This window comes from Lepus europaeus, chromosome 12 (assembly GCF_033115175.1).
Source record: "Lepus europaeus isolate LE1 chromosome 12, mLepTim1.pri, whole genome shotgun sequence".
Taxonomy (NCBI): Eukaryota; Metazoa; Chordata; class Mammalia; order Lagomorpha; family Leporidae; genus Lepus; species Lepus europaeus.
Genome location: NC_084838.1, coordinates 1206791 through 1226579, shown reverse-complemented (window position 1 = coordinate 1226579; position 19789 = coordinate 1206791). Strand labels below are relative to the sequence as shown.

The 19789-nt window shown below is 70.8% G+C and overlaps 1 protein-coding gene across 3 annotated transcripts in view; it reads right to left on the bottom strand.

Annotated features, from left to right (window-relative positions):
* KCNT1 (potassium sodium-activated channel subfamily T member 1) overlaps positions 1-19789 on the bottom strand; it is a 50144-nt gene that overhangs the window by 21091 nt on the left and 9264 nt on the right. For all 3 annotated transcript variants that reach the window (XM_062206849.1, XM_062206850.1, XM_062206851.1), the window contains exons 2-9: positions 11687-11766; positions 11229-11328; positions 8872-8920; positions 7500-7559; positions 6936-7010; positions 6770-6853; positions 6318-6412; positions 1879-2059 (exon numbers count right to left, since the gene is read on the bottom strand). In XM_062206849.1, the coding sequence (XP_062062833.1) occupies positions 1879-2059; positions 6318-6412; positions 6770-6853; positions 6936-7010; positions 7500-7559; positions 8872-8920; positions 11229-11328; positions 11687-11766 (724 nt within the window). The remainder of the gene's footprint in view (positions 1-1878; positions 2060-6317; positions 6413-6769; positions 6854-6935; positions 7011-7499; positions 7560-8871; positions 8921-11228; positions 11329-11686; positions 11767-19789) is intronic.

Genomic DNA, 19789 nt, shown 5'->3' with positions numbered 1-19789 from the left:
GGGAGCCCCACGGCACGGGGCTGAGAAACAGGAATGCAAGGATGGCTCAACGCTAGAAAGATCTAGAAACACAGCGGAGCATGAAGGCGCTGAGACGAGCCCACACTCGCCTTCGCCAACCAGGATGAGGGAAAGTCTCCATGGGGCAGCCGTCCGTCTGTCGTGGACAGCGGGGCCCATCAGCAGCTGTCTGCGCTCCACTGTCCTCCTGGGACAGACTGAGGGTGGAGGCTGGGAGGTGGGGCTGTGGGGGGCGGGGCTGCTGTCGTGAGACAGACTGAGGGTGGAGGCTGGGAGGCAGAGCTGTGGGGGGTGCTGCTGTCATGAGACAGACTGAGGGTGGAGGCTGGGAGGTGGGGCTGTGGGGGGTGCTGCTGTTGTGAGACAGACTGAGGGTGGAGGCTGGGAGGTGGGGCTGTGGGGGGTGCTGCTGTTGTGAGACAGACTGAGGGTGGAGGCTGGGAGGTGGGGCTGTGGGGGGCGGGGCTGCTGTCATGAGACAGACAGGGTGGTCTGGGAGGTGGGGCTGTGGGGGGCGGGGCTGCTGTCATGAGACAGACTGAGGGTGGTCTGGGAGGCGGGGCTGTGGGGGGCGGGGCTGCTGTTGTGAGACAGACTGAGGGTGGTCTGGGAGGTGGGGCTGTGGGGGGCGGGGCTGCTGTCATGAGACAGACTGAGGGTGGTCTGGGAGGCGGGGCTGTGGGGGGCGGGGCTGCTGTTGTGAGACAGACTGAGGGTGGTCTGGGAGGTGGGGCTGTGGGGGGCGGGGCTGCTGTCGTGAGACAGACTGAGGGTGGAGGCTGGGAGGTGGGGCTGTGGGGGGCGGGGCTGCTGTCATGAGAGGTTCCGATGGTTTGTTTGAGGCCTGCCCGGCTTTGCTACCCACGTGGTCCTGTCTCTGTACCTGCACCACTCGGGGACCACTGAGCCTGTGGCCCCCGGGAGCTGAAGGAAGCCTTCCTACACGGAGAGGCCCCCCAGGCTGGCTCCCGAGCACCCAGACTCCGGGCAGGGGTCAGGAGCAGCGGGAAGCCCCCACCCCGCTTCCTGGAGAGCCAGGGTGGGCCCTGGCGCCCGTCCCCGGTCACATCCACAGGGCCCCGGAAGCCTGGTCGGCACGGGATGGCCTCACAGGGTTTCAGGACACCGGCCTGGCAGGGCAGCCAGGAGCTGGTCGGTCGTGACCGCAGACAGCGCCAGCCGCCGACGCCGGGCGCGAGCCTCACCGCGGGAGCAGCGGGCACCTTCGGTGGCCAGGAAGACACGTGCCGGGCTGGGCCGGGGCTGCCACTGCCGCGCCCACAGCGACCAGCACCCGCGTGGCTGAATCGTGATGCTGGGGGAGATGACGCGCGACACGGCCAGGACCCCCCACGATGGGAACGCGGAGAAGCAGAGCATCTGGGGGTGTCCGGGGCCCCCCAGACCTGGAGCGGCCGGGTGTGCGGTGTTGGAGGGGGAGGGGGCACAGGGACAGGTGGGCGCCTGGTGGGGGGGGCAGCTGCCCGGGCGCAGGGGCTCTGGTGCCAGAGAGACCCCTGCCCATCCCTCACTGCACACAGTGCACTCTGGGCAGCAGGCTTGTGGGGTTAGAAGGAAACAGGAGAACAGATGGGGGTCGGGGTCAGGGGTCAGGGGTCAGGGGTCAGGAGCGGTCTTTCCAACAAGGCAGAAGAGCACAGACCACCAGAGGAGAGGTGGGCAGGAGGAACCCCGCCCGCGAGACGGGGGAGCCGGCATGCACAGCAGGGGGTCCCGGCACGGAGGGCCACGGCCCCTGGGGGGAGCAGGGTCTCACAGCGGGGGGAGGGCGCGTCACAGTGGGGGCGGCTCGGGGGCGCCCTGTGCTGCCCAGCAGCCCGGTCAGAGCGGCCTCACCTGCAGCGGGAGCACCACGAGGGCCACACAGATCATGATGACCACCAGGAGCTGGGACGGCCAGATCTTGGGCGTCACGTCGCCGTAGCCGACGGTGGAGAAGGTGACGATGCAGAAGTAGAAGGAGGTGAGCAGGGACAGGTTCTCGCCGGCACGCTCCAGGTGCTGGATCCCGCAGGTGCTGCAGGCCGGCCAGAGCCGGGGTGAGCCCAGGGAGGAGGCTCTGCCGGCCCCCAGGGCTCTCGTCCCCGGGCCAGCCAGCCACACGCCCCCGGGCCACCTGGGGTTCCAGGACAAGGGTCGTGGGGCCCCGTGTCCCCTTCATGCACAGGAGACCCAGGCCCAAGCCCCACCCATTGGTCCCCAGGCCTGGCCAGAGACGGCCCCTGCCTGTTACGGCTGACGACCCAGCCCCCTCGCTGCCAGCCATGGGACGGTGTCTCAGCCTGGCTCCTCTGAGCTGTCCCTCCTGCCCCGGGGGCCTTCCTGGGCCTCTGGAAAACTCACTGGGGGAGGGGTCGCAGAGCTGAGCAGGCAAAGGTGAGTAAGGGTAGGTGAGGGGCTGGCCCCCCCCCCAGAGCCCCCACCCAGCCCCGGGGGGACACTGCCTGACCAGCTGCCTCCCTAAGCCCAGGCCCCCCCCAGAGCCCCCACCCAGCCCCGGGGGGACACTGCCTGACCAGCCGCCTCCCTAAGCCCAGGCCCCCCCCCAGAGCCTCCACCCAGCCCCGGGGGGACACTGCCTGACCAGCCGCCTCCCTAAGCCCAGGCCCCCCCCCAGAGCCTCCACCCAGCCCCGGGGGGACACTGCCTGACCAGCCGCCTCCCTAAGCCCAGGCCCCCCCCCAGAGCCCCCACCCAGCCCCGGGGGGACACTGCCTGACCAGCTGCCTCCCTAAGCCCAGGCCCCCCCCCCAGAGCCCCCACCCAGCCCCGGGGGGACACTGCCTGACCAGCCGCCTCCCTAAGCCCAGGCCCCCCCCCAGAGCCCCCACCCAGCCCCGGGGGGACACTGCCTGACCAGCTGCCTCCCTAAGCCCAGGCCCCCCCCCAGAGCCTCCACCCAGCCCCGGGGGGACACTGCCTGACCAGCTGCCTCCCTAAGCCCAGGCCCCCCCCCCCAGAGCCCCCACCCAGCCCCGGGGGGACACTGCCTGACCAGCCGCCTCCCTAAGCCCAAGAATGAAGAGGTCCGACAGGCAGGGCCTGGGGACCAAGTCCCATGGTGCCCGGCACAGCAGGTGCCAGGGCCCCAGGGTGGAAGGGCAATGGACACCCGGCTGCTGGCTCAGGTCACCGAGGCCTGAGTGTCGGGGGGAGGCAGGGGAGGGGAGTTAACCGTCTGGCGAGTTGTTGCTGTTGTGTTTTACGGATTAATTGATTTGAAAGGCAGAGTGACAGCGAGAAGGAAGAGACCCAGAGAGATCTGGAGCTGGCTCACTCCCAGCGCCGGGCCAGGCTGAAGCCGGGAGCCGATCCAGTCTCCCACGAGGCTGGAGGGACCCAAGCACTTCAGCCATCATTTGCTTTCCCAGGTGCCTTGGCAGCACACTGGATTGGAAGCAGAGTAGCCAGGACTTGAACCAGCACTCTGGTATGAGATGCCGATCTCTCTGCGGCTTAACCCACTGTGCCGCAACGCCTACGCCTGCCCAGGGCACAGTGGAGAGCAGCCTCACCAGGACATGGAGGCAGGGAGGCCTGGGTGGGCTGGGGGCTCGCTCCGCTCCGGGCAGGCCCCCACTTTTACCCTGGCTGCTTCCAGCTAAGCCCCAGCCAGAGGGTCCCCTCCTACCAGGGCCCAGCCCGGGGTCCCAGAGCCTGAGGCAAGAACAGGGGACCACATCCAGGCGTCCCGGCCCCGGAGAGCTGGACTCAAGCAGGTGCATGACCCCAGGGGGAGGACACAGCAGGTGACCCAGGGGGAGGGGCACAGCAGGTGACTGACCCCAGGGGGAGGGCACAGCAGGTACCTGACCCCGGGCACTGACCCCAGGGGGAGGGCACAGCAGGTGACCCCAGGGGGAGGGGCACAGCAGGTGACTGACCCCAGGGGGAGGGCACAGCAGGTGACCCAGGGGGAGGGGCACAGCAGGTGCACTGACCCCAGGGGGAGGGCACAGCAGGTACCTGACCCCGGGCACTGACCCCAGGGGGAGGGGCACAGCAGGTACCTGACCCCGGGCACTGACCCCAGGGGGAGGGGCACAACAGGTGACCCCAGGGGGAGGGACACAGCAGGTGCACTGACCCCAGGGGGAGGGGCACAGCAGGTGACTGACCCCAGGGGGAGGGGCACAGCAGGTGACTGACCCCAGGGGGAGGGGCACAGCAGGTGACTGACCCCAGGGGGAGGGCACAGCAGGTGACCCAGGGGGAGGGGCACAGCAGGTGCACTGACCCCAGGGGGAGGGCACAGCAGGTACCTGACCCCGGGCACTGACCCCAGGGGGAGGGGCACAGCAGGTGACCCAGGGGGAGGGGCACAGCAGGTGACCCCAGGGGGAGGGCACAGCAGGTACCTGATCCCGGGCACTGACCCCAGGGGGAGGGGCACAGCAGGTGACCCAGGGGGAGGGGCACAGCAGGTGACCCCAGGGGGAGGGCACAGCAGGTACCTGATCCCGGGCACTGACCCCAGGGGGAGGGGCACAGCAGGTGACCCAGGGGGAGGGACACAGCAGGTGACCCCAGGGGGAGGGGCACAGCAGGTGCACTGACCCCAGGGGGAGGGCACAGCAGGTACCCGACCCTGGGCACTGACCCCAGGGGGAGGGGCACAGCAGGTGACCCAGGGGGAGGGACACAGCAGGTGCACTGACCCCAGGGGGAGGGCACAGCAGGTACCTGACCCCGGGCACTGACCCCAGGGGGAGGGGCACAACAGGTGACCCCAGGGGGAGGGGCACAGCAGGTGCACTGACCCCAGGGGGAGGGCACAGCAGGTACCCGACCCTGGGCACTGACCCCAGGGGGAGGGCACAGCAGGTGACCCCAGGGGGAGGGGCACAGCAGGTGCACTGACCCCAGGGGGAGGGCACAGCAGGTACCTGACCCCGGGCACTGACCCCAGGGGGAGGGCACAGCAGGTGACCCTAGGAGGAGGGGCACAGCAGGTACCTGACCCCGGGCACTGACCCCAGGGGGAGGGGCACAGCAGGTGACCCCAGGGGGAGGGGCACAGCAGGTGCACTGACCCCAGGGGGAGGGCACAGCAGGTACCTGACCCCGGGCACTGACCCCAGGGGGAGGGCACAGCAGGTGCACTGACCCCAGGGGGAGGGGCACAACAGGTGACCCCAGGGGGAGGGGCACAGCAGGTACCTGACCCCGGGCACTGACCCCAGGGGGAGGGCACAGCAGGTGACCCCAGGAGGAGGGGCACAGCAGGTGCACTGACCCCAGGGGGAGGGCACAGCAGGTACCTGACCCCGGGCACTGACCCCAGGGGGAGGGCACAGCAGGTGCACTGACCCCAGGGGGAGGGGCACAACAGGTGACCCCAGGGGGAGGGGCACAGCAGGTACCTGACCCCGGGCACTGACCCCAGGGGGAGGGCACAGCAGGTGACCCCAGGAGGAGGGGCACAGCAGGTGCACTGACCCCAGGGGGAGGGGCACAGCAGGTGACTGACCCCAGGGGGAGGGCACAGCAGGTACCTGATCCCGGGCACTGACCCCAGGGGGAGGGGCACAGCAGGTGACCCCAGGGGGAGGGGCACAGCAGGTGCACTGACCCCAGGGGGAGGGGCACAGCAGGTGCACTGACCCCAGGGGGAGGGCACAGCAGGTGACCCCAGGGGGAGGGCACAGCAGGTACCTGATCCCGGGCACTGACCCCAGGGGGAGGGCACAGCAGGTGACCTCAGGGGGAGGGGCACAGCAGGTGCACTGACCCCAGGGGGAGGGCACAGCAGGTACCTGACCCCGGGCACTGACCCCAGGGGGAGGGCACAGCAGGTGACCCCAGGGGGAGGGGCACAGCAGGTGACCCCAGGGGGAGGGCACAGCAGGTGACCCCAGGGGGAGGGGCACAGCAGGTGCACTGACCCCAGGGGGAGTGCACAGCAGGTACCCGACCCTGGGCACTGACCCCAGGGGGAGGGGCACAGCAGGTGTACTGACCTCGGGCACTGACCCCAGGGGGAGGGCACAGCAGGTACCTGACCCCGGGCACTGACCCCAGGGGGAGGGCACAGCAGGTGACCCCAGGGGGAGGGGCACAGCAGGTGCACTGACCCCAGGGGGAGGGCACAGCAGGTGACCCCAGGGGGAGGGGCACAGCAGGTGCACTGACCCCAGGGGGAGGGCACAACAGGTACCTGACCCCGGGCACTGACCCCAGGGGGAGGGCACAGCAGGTGACCCCAGGGGGAGGGCACAGCAGGTGCACTGACCCCAGGGGGAGGGCACAGCAGGTACCTGACCCCGGGCACTCACCCCGTGAACAGCAGGCACAGCAGCGTGCAGAAGAGGATGAGGACCTGGTTGGACATGGCCGACTGTGTCCGCAGGATGGCCCGGTGGAAGTCGTTCTGAGGAGGGCGTGACCATCAGGGCCCCAGCATGGAGTCAGCAGTGGGGGACGCACGCTGGGAAGCATGCACACGGCCCCAGGGGACCTCCACCCACTGGGTCGCTTGCCCTCAGCTTCCCTCTGGGGGGTGAGGGTGCTGGGTGTGCACAGCGCCCCCTCCCTGTGCCCCAGCTCCAGGTTGCAGTCGGGACAGCAGCCTGGCCGGGAGGGGGCAGTTGTCCCCTGGCCACTGAAGTGGACACCGTCGGGCCTTGCCTAGGCTCCGGGCAGAGGCCCTGCGCCCGTGAGGCCTGGTCTGGGTGCCTGCTCTGCGGCCCGCGCCCCCTCGCGCTGCCCCGCCACCCGCCCGTCTTACGATCATGTTCTCCAGGGCGTGCTTGGCCAGCCAGCAGTTCAGGAACACCGGGATGAACAGGTTGCGCAGTGGCGGCCAGAAGATCTGCGGAGGGCAGGGGGCAGGGGGCAGGGGTCAGGGGCTGGGCGGTGCTGCGGACCCGGCGGCGGGGGCGGGGCTCGCTCACCGTGACGATGAAGGGCAGGGTGTTGATCATCTCCAGGACAAACGACACCCTGAAGATCTGCTCGCAGATGTTGCCCTGGGGGCGGAGGGCGGCTTCAGAGTGTGGGGGGGCTGGCGGCAGGGCTGGGAGAGGCCTGGGGTGGGGGTGGGGCTTGGAGAGGCCTGGGGTGGGGCTGGGGGCGGGGCTAGGAGAGGCCTGGGGCTGGGCTGGGCCAGGGGTGGGGCCCAAGGGGGGGCGTGGCCAGAGCTGGGGCATGGCTGTATTTGGGGGTGGGGCCTGGATGGGGGCGGGGCTTGGAGAGGCCTGGGGTGGGGCTGGGCCAGGGGTGGGGCCCAAGGGGGCGTGGCCAGAGCTGGGGCATGGCTGTATTTGGGGGTGAGGCCTGGATGGGGCGGGGCTAAGAGAGGTCTGGGGCTGCGCTGGGCCAGGGATGGGGCCGGGAGAGGCCCGAGGGTGGGGCGTGGCCGGAGCTGGGGGCAGGGCCTGGTAGGGGCGTGGCCGGAGCTGGGGGAGGGGCCTGGCTGGGGCGGGGCCTGGCTGGGGGCGGGCCGGCAGCGCACTCACTTTGTAGCTGAGGTAGATGAGCAGCATGGTCTCCAGGAAGCTGATGATGGCCACGACCACCTGGGAGCGAAGGGCGGGGCCTGGAGGGGGCCGGGCCCCGCAGGGCAGGCAGCACCCTCCAAGCTAGCACGCATGCATGTGTGTGTGCACGTGTGTGCTGGGGGTGGCCGGGACCCTGTCCCTGTGTCAGGACCGAGTCAGCCGGCCAGGCCCGCGCTGGAATCTGGGCCCCTGGGGTGAGTGGAGGGTGTGGGCGACAACGGCACTACCGTCCTGGGGTGCCAGGCCCAGGGCCAGCACCTGAGGCTGTGGGCAGGGACAGCAGCCAGCACCTGACCCCGCTACTTCAGGGAGGGGATGGAGGCAGGCGACGGGGGCTTCGGAGGAAGTGGGGGGCTCGGCTGCCTCTAGGCCCTGAATGGCCCCACAGCCTGAACGAGATGGGAGCCCCGGCAGAGCCAAGGGAGAGCCCCTCGGGAGCTGACCCCTCGGGAGCTGGCCAGGACTCAGCCTGGCCCCTCGGGAGCTGGCCCCTCAGGAGCTGACCTCTCGGGAGCTGGCCCCTCGGGAGCTGACCTCTCGGGAGCTGGCCCCTCGGGAGCTGGCCCCTCGGGAGCTGACCTCTCGGGAGCTGGCCCCTCGGGAGCTGACCTCTCGGGAGCTGGCCCCTCGGGAGCTGGCCCCTCGGGAGCTGGCCAGGACTCAGCCTGGCCCCTCGGGAGCTGACCCCTCGGGAGCTGGCCAGGACTCAGCCTGGCCCCTCGGGAGCTGGCCCCTCGGGAGATGGCCAGGACTCAGTCTGGCCCCTCGGGAGCTGACCCCTCGGGAGCTGGCCAGGACTCAGCCTGGCCCCTCGGGAGCCGGCCCCTTGGGAGATGGCCAGGACTCGGGGGGCCTCTAGCCCCTCCCTGCCCAAGGAAGGCAGCAAGGAAGGAGATTCCGATGGAGACACCGAGCGGGCAGCCTGCAGCCGTGCCAGGGGGAACCGGGGGAAGGCACTGAGCCTGGATCCCTGGTTACTGAGTGTGGTCCTCAGCTCACCGAGACTATGCCTCCTGCTCACTGAGCCTGAGTCCCCACTGAGTACTGAGCCTGGGGCCAGTGTTCACTGAGCCTGGGTCTTCTCCTCACTGAGTACTGAGCCTGAGTCCTCGCCTCACTGAGTACTGAGCCTGGGTCCTCGCCTCACTGAGCCTGAGTCCCCACTGAGTACTGAGCCTGGGGCCAGTGTTCACTGAGCCTGGGTCCTCGCCTCACTGAGCCTGAGTCCCCACTGAGTACTGAGCCTGGGGCCAGTGTTCACTGAGCCTGGGTCCTCGCTGGTCCTAGGTCCTCACTGAGCTGGGCCCTGAGAAGCCCGTGGGACACTCACCTGGATCACCCACAGAGGCATCTTCCTCTCCACCCACAGGATGGGGGCCCTGGGAGAGAAGGGGGGTGAGCAGGGGTGCAGCCAGAGGCCCCTCAGCCACCCCCAGCCCACAACCGCTGGAGGGGACAAGGGCAGGTGCCCCAGCAAAGGAGCAGGGAGCGGGGTGGCCCTGGGCAGCCTCCCGGACGTGCTGGCCGCAAGGCCCTTCCCTCTGGACGCCCGGGCAGGTGCACCCTGAGCCCAGGTGGCCTAAGAAGGTCCAGCAGCGGCCGTGCCCTCCTGAGCCCTTCCTCTGCCATGACAGGCGCGGCCTCGCGAGGTCGGGGGTCACGCCCAGCCGCTCTGGAGCCCCACGGGGGCACAGCTCCTGGCCACAGTGTGGGCCATGGCTCCACGCTGGGCTCCGGACAGGCCTAGGGGCCGCGGGGACTGAGGGGGCAGGGCTCGGGGGGTCCTCGGACGGCTCTGCCCAGCATGCCGAGGCTGCGTGGCCGGGGGCCGGCAGGGCGCCCCCACTCACCAGTTGATCTGGGAGGAGGAGTCGTTGAACGTGTAGTTGTGCTTCTCGCAGCCCCAGCTGTGGAGAGACACGGAGCTGGCCGGCCCGGAGACCCCGCGGGGGCAGGTGGTCTCCAGCCCGGGAGCCGTGGGCGTGGCTCTGCCCAGCCTGCAGGGCCCGGGGATCTGCCGTCCAGTGCAGAGCGTGGGGACTAAGCCCGTGCTGACCACAGGCCCCAGGGAGCAGAACATGGGGACCCCGCGGGCCCCCTGGAGGCCAGAGCAGCCCTGAACGGGGCTGGACGAGCCCCAGGCCCAAGGTCTGACTCAGGGTGCGCACGCCCCACGCCGCCGTGGAGGACAAGCGTCTCCCGGCCCCCTGGACCAGCCGGCAGGAGGCTGGCACACGGACAGCCCTGGGAGACCAACCGGGCACCTCCCTGCTCACAGACTCCTGTTTCCCCCTGAGCCGGACCAGGGTTGTTGCAAAGTCAGTGCCCACAAAAGTGTCTAGCCATCCTGTCCCCCACCCAGCTACCGCCCACCCACCATCCATCTCTTACCTGTGTCCATATAGCCCCCTCTGTCACTCACCCAGCTACCCACCCACCCACAGCCAGCCCCCCTCTGTCACTCACCCAGCTACCCACCCACCCACAGCCAGCCCCACTCTGTCACTCACCCAGCTACCCACCACCCACAGCCAGCCCCCCTCTGTCACTCACCCAGCTACCCACCCACCCACAGCCAGCCCCCCTCTGTCACTCACCCAGCTACCCACCCACCCACAGCCAGCCCCCCTCTGTCACTCACCCAGCTACCCACCCACCCACAGCCAGCCCCCTCTGTCACCCAGCTACCCACCCACCCACAGCCAGCCCTCATCCATCCAAGCCCCCTCTACCACCCACCTACCCACCTAACCAGGCCCCATCCATCCCACCACCACTCACCCATCCATTCTTCCATCCGCCCATCCAAGCCCCACCTACCACTCAGCCAGCCACCACCTGTCCACTCCGCCATCCGTCCGCCCAGCACCCATCTGCCCAGCCGTCCACTCTCTTCACTCCCTCTCCTGCCCTCATCCGTGTGCCAGGCTACAGGGTGTGTGCCGTGGAGAGAGTGGGATGAACCCAGGCGGGCTGGGAGGCGGCCAGAGCCCCGTTCTCATAGCAGTGTGTGGGCCCTCCCCCCCGACCTGGACAGAGGTGGGGGCCTGTTCTGAAGAGACCGAGAAGACCCCCAGGGGCCTTGCGAGTGGGTATTGGGCCGAAGTTCGTTCCCAGGCTGTCAGCCCATGACCCCCATAGTCAGGGAGGAGCCAGAGAGGAGGCCCAGAGGCCGCCAGAGCCCCTCAGACGCCCGCCCGACGGTGGACACACAGCCGAGGCCCAGACCACAGAGCCCGCTCCTAAGTGCCACAGGGCAGGGCGGGGCGGGGCGGGGGTGGCCGGGCACCTGAAGAGATGTGACATGAAGGTGGGCGCCCAGGCGAGCGCAGGGGACAGCATGAGCGTTGGGACAGAAGGGCGGGAGACGCAGCGGGCGCCGCGGGAACGGGGAAGCGGGATGGACTGTGCACCCGGGCACCGGGGGAGGCCGCCTCCAGGCAGCCGGTGCTCCCGCGGCAGCCCTGGGCAGACGGGAGGCAGTGGGAACAGCTCCGGCTTCCAGGGCAGCAGTGAGGCCCCAGGGAGCGAGGCCGCGGGCCTCCCGCTCCGGACCCTGGGAGCCACCGGAGCTGGTGCCGCCGACGGGGGGTGGGGGGCGCAGGAGGGGGCAGGTGCAGCCCCCAGAAGCAGGCGGGCGCCGAGGACCTCCGAGCGAACGGCGGGGCCCCGCCCCACAGCACCCACCATCCGATGCCCAGCGCCGGGTCGTCCAGCAGCACGCGCACGATGTACAGCAGGCAGGTGAGCAGCTTGAGGGAGAAGTTGAACAGCCGGATCCTCAGGCCTGGGGGGGGGACAGGGCGGCAGGGGAGCCCCGCCCGGCCCAGCCAGGGTCTGCCCGCAGCTCCTCCCCGAAGGCCCCAGGGGGCGGGGCACTGCACAGCCGGGCGGCCGGGCGGGGAGCTGCCTGTCTCTGTCTTAAGGGCTGCGGGGGCCGCCCTGCTCGAGGGGGCGGGCCTGGGGGCCAGGCTGGTGGACGTGGGCTCCCATCGGGCACCGCGGGAGCCAGCCCCGCCCCGCCCAGCCTGGTGCGCCCAAGGGGGCCGCGTCACACCCAAGCGCTGTGCTGGTCTCGGGGGTGGGGGTGCCCCACTGCCCCCGCCGCCCACGCCTGCCTGGAGTGGCCCAGGGCCCTCACTCACTGGATCTTTGGTTTTTGATGAAGAACAGCTTGAGCCGCTCCTTGAAGGTGTTCTCGTTGACATAGAACTCCACCTGGACCCTGGGGGCAGGAGAGGGCGTGGGGGCTCATGGGGGAGACCACCCGCCAGAGGCCCGGCCCAAGGGGAGGGGCCAGGCAGACGGTGCAGGGATGCGGCCTCCACCCCAGCCCCCTCTCAGCACACCGGGGCCGCTGCCCGCCCCAGCCCCCTCCCAGCACACCGGGGCGCTGCCCGCCCCAGCCCCCTCTCAGCACACCGGGGCGCTGCCCGCCCCAGCCCCCTCTCAGCACACCGGGGCCGCTGCCCGCCCCAGCCCCCTCCCAGCACACCGGGGCCGCTGCCCGCCCCAGCTGGTGCCCAGGGCCCTCAGTACAGCGCTCGGACTCGGCTCGAGCTCAACACCCCTGGAGCACCCCAGGCTCCGGCCCCCTGCGTGCCATGGCCTTGGTGGCCGTGTTCTGACGCCGCCGCTCACAGCATCCCACAGGGCAGCCGGGCAGGTGGGCCGGCCGCAAGGGGTCGTCCTGCACCTCTCCCTTGGGCTCCAGGCATCAGCCCCCTGCCCCGGCTCTGAGCCCATCGGCTCCGCCCAGCTCCTGGTGGCCCTGGGCCTGCCCAGGAGCACAGGACGGGACCACAGGGCTCGAGGGGGAGAGCACGCAGCCCAGCTACAGCCGCCGTCACCGCCAGCACACGGGCTGGGGACAGACAGGCTGCGGCCCCCATGGCCCCAGCCTTGGACACAAGGCTTGCTGGCCAGGGCGGGGCTCATAACCTGTGTGACCCAGAGCCAGGGTTCCGCAGCAGGTGTGGCCTCCTCCGTGTCTCCCTCTGGGAAGTGGGGGTGCACACGTCCCCTACGTGCAGCCCCCGACCCCAGCACCCTCCATCCATCACAGGCTGCATCTGTGCCCATCGGCGGTCAGCGGCCTCTCTGAGTGTCAGGTGGAGGTGGCTCTGCCGAGGGAGGCAGAGCCGAGGTGTGGGGCTGGGACGATAGCCCAGGTGAGGGAGGGCAGGGGGACAGAGCCCCCTCGAGGGACCCAGGAGGGCTGCCCGGAGGAGGAGGTGTCTGAGCAGGTGGGACAGGTGCTGACCGCCCAGAGGCGGCCGTGAGGTGAACAGAGGCTCAGATCTCTGTCCCCTCTCAGTGCCACTGTCCAGGGCAGGGGATGTGGCACTGTGGACCCCACCCCGAGCAGGCATGGCCCCCATCAGTGGGGGTTTCAGTTGGATGTCACTGCCCACCAGGGCTGGTGGCCCCCAGTGTTCATCGCCTTGAACCCCGTGGCTTCGAGATGCAGGCCCGGCCATGGCCGTGCTGTTCCTGTTGGCCACAGAGCTTGGGGGGCCTTGGTGGTCACCCTGAACCCCTAGGACTCCTGGGGGAGGGGCAGGAGAGGCCCCTGCAGACCCTGAGTCTGACCCAGGGCTGACGGGCGCGCCCGGTGCACCCCAACATACCACAGTGCACCCCAGAACACTCCCCCACTGCACCCAATATCTCACTGCACCCCAGCATACAGCAGTGCACCCCCAAACCCAACTGTACCCAACACCCCACAGTGTACCCAGCACACCCCTGGCCACCCCCATTGCCTACCTCCCTCACAGCCCCCAAGGGAGACGCCTCCCCCTCCCCCAACTCAGGCCCCACCAGGCCCCTGAGCAGACGATGAGGTGGCCGAGCCCCTCGGCCCGTGCCCCCAGCCCAGCCCGACTCCGGTGCCCCCCGCCTCCCCTCCCCCGCCCCTCCCTAACATGGGGCCCGGGGCTGCCCTCAGGTGACTTCCCTCTCAGGCCTCCCCTCCCCGCTCTGTTCACCCCTGCCCACCCTCAGGTCCCCCCAGCGCCGTGGCCGCTGTCCCTGCTCAGAGCCCTGGGCCCATGACGTCCCGGGGAGCTGCCATCACCCCGTTTGTCCACCTGCCCTGCCCACCTCCCACCATCTCGGCCCCAGGAGGGCCCCTGACCTCGGTCCTCGGGCAGGTGCCTGGCTCTGTCCTGACCGCTTGGCACCCCCTCCCCACCTCACTGACACCCGCTCCGGCCCCACCTCTCTCGGCCTCTCCAGCGGGGCCTGGGCCCTCCGGGGTCAGCTCCTCCCCCGTCTGCTGCCCGCTCTCTGCCCCCGCCGGCAGAGGGGTCCCTGGCCAGGCTCCGCAGCCCCAGGGCCCCGCTAACAGCCGCAGTGGACAGCGCCCGCCTGCAGGGGAGCGAGGGACCTGCAGCGGGCAGCCGCTCCCGCAGTGCCCGAGGAATTAGCCGGCCTCCTGCCCTTCCATTTCTTGGGGCCTGCGGCCAGTCACGCCCTGCACCACCATAGGAAGTGGATGAAAACCACCCATGTCCCCCGAAGCGTGTGTAAGCCGGCGGCCAATTGCGAGGGGGCAGCAGGAGGTGGCCTGGACAGGGAGCCCGCGGCCGGCTGGGGCGGTCCTGGGGTTCGCGGGTGCCAGCTGGGCCCCATCGGAGCTGCCCATGTTCACAGCCGAGCCTCAGCCCCTCCGTCAGAGGCCCGGGTCCCCCAGGACGCCAGACAGAGCCCCGTCCCTGCCGGCCCAGCCCCGGCACCCTCACCTGTCTTGGCCTCTGCTTCCTCCCCGGGAAGGTGACCGAGCCACCACCCACGGAGTCCTGAGGGAGGACTGGGAGACAGCCCGGCGTGTGGCTGCCCAGCGCCCAGGGCCAGCCTCAGACGCCTCAGGGCCCCCGGGGCTCGGACCCAGAGCCCAGGCCGAGGGTGGAGCAGCTGGCCAAACTCACAGCAGGCCTCTCCCGGAGTGGCCCCGGGGGCCACACGCGCCCAGGCGCTGGTTTCTCACAGGTGCTGTAGCCGTCTGCTTGCAGGTGGACGATGCGTCCACACACAGGGCAGCGCCCACCCCACCCCTGGGGCCCATAGGAGGTGCCTGCATGGCACGGGCAGGACTGGGGGGACGGTCGGTGCCCAGTGCGTCCACACACAGGGCAGCGCCCACCCCACCCCTGGGGCCCATAGGAGGTGCCTGCATGGCACGGGCAGGACTGGGGGGACGGTCGGTGCCCAGTGCCCACTTCCGTGAGGATGGAACAAGCCCTGGCCAGCCCCCTCCCCGCGCCCCTGGCTCTCTGGGCTCCCGGGGGTGGCTCTGCCCCACCGCCTGCCAGCGTCCAGGGTCAGGGCACCCACGGAGCCCCCACGTGCCAGCAGTGAGCACCCCCTGTGAGGCTAGGCCCAAATGCCCAGTGGTGAGCGGGCAGGGGCGGGGGCGGTCAGTTCCCCTCACTGCCCGGGGAGCAGACGGGCAGACGGGAGCCAGCCTCGCACACATTCCTGGCAGGCAGCCCCAGTGCACACGGCCGGGGCTGGGGAGCTCCACGCAGCGCCAGGCCACCCGGCGCCAGCCCTAGGGGTGTCCACCCACCAGCCCCCGCAGCCACGTGCCCCCGGGGCCAAGGCCTCAGCTGCCTGGCTGGGCGCTCCGTGGGGGCCTCTGTCCCAGTGCCAGTGGGCCCAGGCCCAGTGCCAACCCCCAGCCACGTGTTCTGAGCCTGGATGCAGCCATGGCCCAGGTTGCCGGGAAAGGGCTGGCGCGTGGCCCCGCCCCCTGCCGCTTGGGTGGGCAGGTGAGGCGCTGCGGCTGGAGCCACCCTGCTCAGTGCCTCCCCATCTGTCTGCAGGGCTGGCTGGGGCTACCGGCTGGGGGACGGGCAGGGTGGGGCAGGCACTGATTTGTCCCTGTCACCCAGCCCCAAGACGGGAGATGCCCTCCCACTCTCCCAGGAGCCCTCTGGCCGGCTGTGGATCGGCCAAGGGATGGGCAGTGGTCAGGGCTTGCTCCTTGCTCCCAGCCCCTGCCACGGGCCAGCTCCCCAGGTCCACGGCCGTCCCACACCCAGCCCCTCAGAGCCAGCCGTGGGGAGGCGTTGCTGGGGGAGGCTCTGCCATCCCCACCCTTCCCTGGGGGCCCCTCCAACCCTGTTGAGGGTCCCCTGGGACCTGCTGGTCCTTGTCCCTTGGGCCTCTGATGGGAACATCTGTTCTGACTGGTGACAATCCCGGGGCAGCCACAAGTGGCCCATCCTCCGCCAGGTGCCCCAGGACCCCGGCATGGGCAGGCCCTGCGCCTGCCTCCAGCTCGCTCACTTTCCCACCGCACCAGCGCACCACGGCGCCCGGCCTGGCAGAGGCCGAGGCGTAGGATCCGCCCCCGCGCCTGACTCCTTTGGGACAACAGCGACCCGAGCCACCAGCAGCACAAGACCTCACAGAGCACACCCAGGAGCTGCAGGTGCCGCCACCTCGGGTCCATGAAACTAACGGGGCTCAAGGCCCACCCAGAGGCCGCCCTGGACGGGGTGGGGGCGCCCGGCTGCTCGGAGGGGCTCTGGCTGCCCTGCCTGCAAGTCCCCGCCGCTTGACTGAAGTGAGAAGCGCAGCCGCATGGCCCTCGCTGGCCGGTGCTCAGGGCGCAGAGAGACAGGCACCGATGGCACCAATGGCACCGACCTGCCTGCCGCTGCCTGCTCCCCTGAGCCCATAGGCTGTGCCGCAGGGGCCCCGCCGCCATCCGGCTGCACCTGGGACTGCAGGGCCATGGCGCCCCGCCCCCGGCTGGCCCCCTTGTCCTCCTCCCAGGCTCCCCGCCCAGGGGACGACTGGCGGCACGTGGGAGGTGCTGGCCGGCGGTGCGCTCCCGGACGGCTGCAGGTGGCCCCACCCGGGAGCACTTACTGAGACAGGGAGGAGTCCAGGCTGGCATCTTCCATGTGGAGCCTGGGGGCAGAGAAGAGTCATCACCAGGAAGGGGCGGGCGGAGCGCGAGGGCGGCGGGGCCTGCCCCTGCCCACGCCTGACCTGGGCGCCCCAGGTGCCCACGGGCCACAGCCCGGCATGCGGCGGGGCCGGAGAAACCAGCGCAGCCCACTCGGGCGTGGCCACATGCACCCCCTGCTCCTGGGGGCGACAGCCCTGCCCAGGCCCCTCTGTGACCCCTGCCGGACGCTGAGGTCAACAGGGGCGGACCCCGTGCAGGGTCACGCAGCCGGCCGTCAGGTGTGGTCCTGCCCGGGGTGCCCAGCACGCTCTTGCCCACACGGCTGCCGGGCTTTCCCTGCTGCCTGGGAGGACGTGGGCCCTGGGCCCTTAATTGGACCTGGGCCCTGGGTCACTGGGTCCTTCTAGAAGATTCTGTGGGCAGGAGCAGGCAGGGCCACAGCCTGTGGCATGGAGAGCAGGCAGTGCACCCCCAGCCCCTTGCGTCCTGGTTCCGAGGGGCCACGCCCTGTGGCCTGGGTGGGACGTGGAGGCAGCCACTGTGGCCCTGGGCCTCTGGGCCTCCTCAGCACCCCTACACACCCAGCAGCACCCCAGCAATGGCAAAGGGGACCCTCCCCTTGCCACAGCCCTCCTCGCCCTGTCCCAGCCCCTGCAGAGGGCCCACTGCGTGCTCTGCCCCAGTGTCCCGGCAGGCCCCTCCCGCCGCCCGGGCCGAGCAAGCTCATCCAGGAGCCCTGGTGTCCCGAGGCAAGGACAGGGCTGGGGAGCCCTGCGGACAAGGCCAGCTGAGAGGCCTCGCCGGGTGTGCCACAGCCGGGGGCGCGGAGGGCCTGGAGCACCCGAACCCAAGTGGTCGCGGGGTCCTGACTCTCAGGGCCCCTGGGGATGGCCATGGCCTGGGTCACTCCGAGACCATGCACCGGGCCTGGGCCACCTCTCCTCCATGCCCGTGTCAGCAAGCCGGCACGCCGGGCCCTGCCTGGGAGCCGCTGGGAGCCGGGGCCAGCAGCAGGCTCCGGATTCCGCTCCACCTTCTCCACTGGGGCTGGGGGCGGGGCAGGGGTCCTTTCCCTCTGCACCAGGGGGTCTGAGCGCCGTGAGATGCTTCAGGGACTGGCTCTGGGCTCCGCGGCTTTGGGAACTATGGTCTGAGCTGCAGGGAGCCCTACGCCCCAGCTGCCGATCCCAGCCAGGAAAACCAGCGGGGACGCGACTGCTCTCAGCGTGGGGGTGGCAGGGGCAGGAAGGCCCCACAGGAGCCAGCACAGGGGGAGGGGCCGTGCTGGGGGGGGCGGGGCCGTGGCGTGGGGCCAGGGGGGCCTGGGAGTGCCAGAGGGTACACAGGGGGCACACGGTGGGTCTCCAGGGAAAGGCGGGGAGCAGAGCTCGGGCGTCAGCACCCCCCACTCCTTCGTGAAGGGCTCAGGCTTGAGGGGCCAGAGAGGCCGGGAAGGGGCAAAGGGAAGTGGGGAAATGGGGCTGGGGGCTGCCGGTGGTTTGTCCTGGGCCCAGTGGGAAGGGGACAGAGGGACGTCCTGGGGGTCACGAAGCCACGGGCGACTGGGGGTGGGAGGGGCTGTGCGTGGGGCCGGCAGCCGTGGGTGCGCAGGGGTGGGGTAGACTTACCCTTGTCCCCAACCCCTGCACACAGCGGTGGCCCCGTCCCTTGGGATGGTTCCTCAAGGGACTCCCAAGCCAGGCTCGAGCGCCCGCCCTGAGTCAGCGCCCCGAGGGGACAGGCGGTAAGCGGGCACCTGCAGCACCCACCCACGCCACACCCCACCCCAGCCACCCGAGGCCGCGACCATTCCCGGACCTTCCCTTGAAGACCGACGGGGAGCCTGGCCCCTCCCCAAATCCCCAGCTGGTCCAGCCCTGAGAGACTCTCCCACCCTCCACACCCAGCGCCCTTGGCCGCAGGGGCCCAGCCCTGAAACTCGGCCCCTCCCAGCCCCTGCTCCTCCCTCCCCGGGAGCCCCCTCCTCATCCCTTCCCCCCTTCGGACCTCTTGCCTGGGCCCAGGCTGCACCTGCGCACCCCCCCTCCTCCCCAGCTCGGCCCCTTCCCCCGGGGCTCCCCTTGGCCGTCTCAGGCACCTCACAGGCCCCCCCTGCCGAGTGTCCTGCACCCCCCCAGAGCTCCAGGGACCCCGAGGGCCTTGCCCCCACCCCTGCAGCCCTCAGATCCCCGTCCCACCTCCTGGGTCTCTGTAGCCCCACCCACCGCCTCCCAGGACACCTGCTGCCTGCTCTGCACCCAGTCCCCTAGGGGCCTGTCCCCCCCCCCCCCCGGCCTGTCCCTCCTGCCAGCTGTCCTGGAAGCCCCACTGGCCCGCGTCCACTCAGTCTCCCCTGGGCTCGGGACGCCCCACTAGCCCCTGGGCACCTGACCCACTGGGTGGGTTCGCTAAGCAGCCCAGCCCCCCCACGGGGCTCCTCTGCACCTCAGCTCCCGAATGGCTGTCGGCCCCCACTGCCACCCCACGCCCAGGGTCTCTCCCTGCCTCCCATGGGGGAGACAGGAGGAAGGGAAGAGCCATGAGCCAGAGCTGGGGCAGGGGGCAGGTGGGGGCACAGCAGAGAGCACCTGGCTCACCACGGCCAGGAGAGGGTGCCGCCTGCCACCCACACACTGCCTGGGGCAGGCTCCTTCCTCCCTGCCCGCGGCTCAGCCCCTGGGGGGCATTGGAGACCCCTGCCCCTCGCCAGGGTGTGCGTGGGGAGAGGGGCTGCGGGAGCCGGGGTGTGGATGGCATCCTCGGCTCCCCCTGTACCTCCAGCTCTGCCACCCCGGTGGACGGCTCAGCACAGCCGAGGGCAGGCATGGGCATGGCAGAGGGCCTCCTGGAGGAGGTGGCCTGGCCGGAGGAGCAGGGCCCTAAGTCCCAGGCTGCACTGTGGCTCGGTGCCACCATGCAGGCCTGGCTGTCCCTCTGGGCTACCCTCACAGGGGCCAGGCTGGCTGCTGGTGGAGCTTCCCGGATCACCGGCCCCCACAGTATCCAGGAAGAGGAGGGAGAGTGGCCCCCAGGGCCCAGGCCAGCGCCCAGCTCTACTGCCGGTCAGCTGTCCATTAGCTGGGGGAGGGCTCAACAGTCGCCCCTGGCAAATGGGAACAGGCCGCAGCCGCTGTGCCCCCGGGGGGCCATGAGGAGCAGGTGTGGGCGGCGGAGGCCAGGTTGGCCTGTGGCAGGTCGGGGAGGGGCAGGGGCCGGGTTCCCAGGTGCCCTGGGTCCGGCCATCTGTCAGGCTCGGCCTCTGTCAGCCGCCCCCGGCCCTGACTCATCCCCTCCAGACCCCTGCCACGGCCCTCGCTGCTCC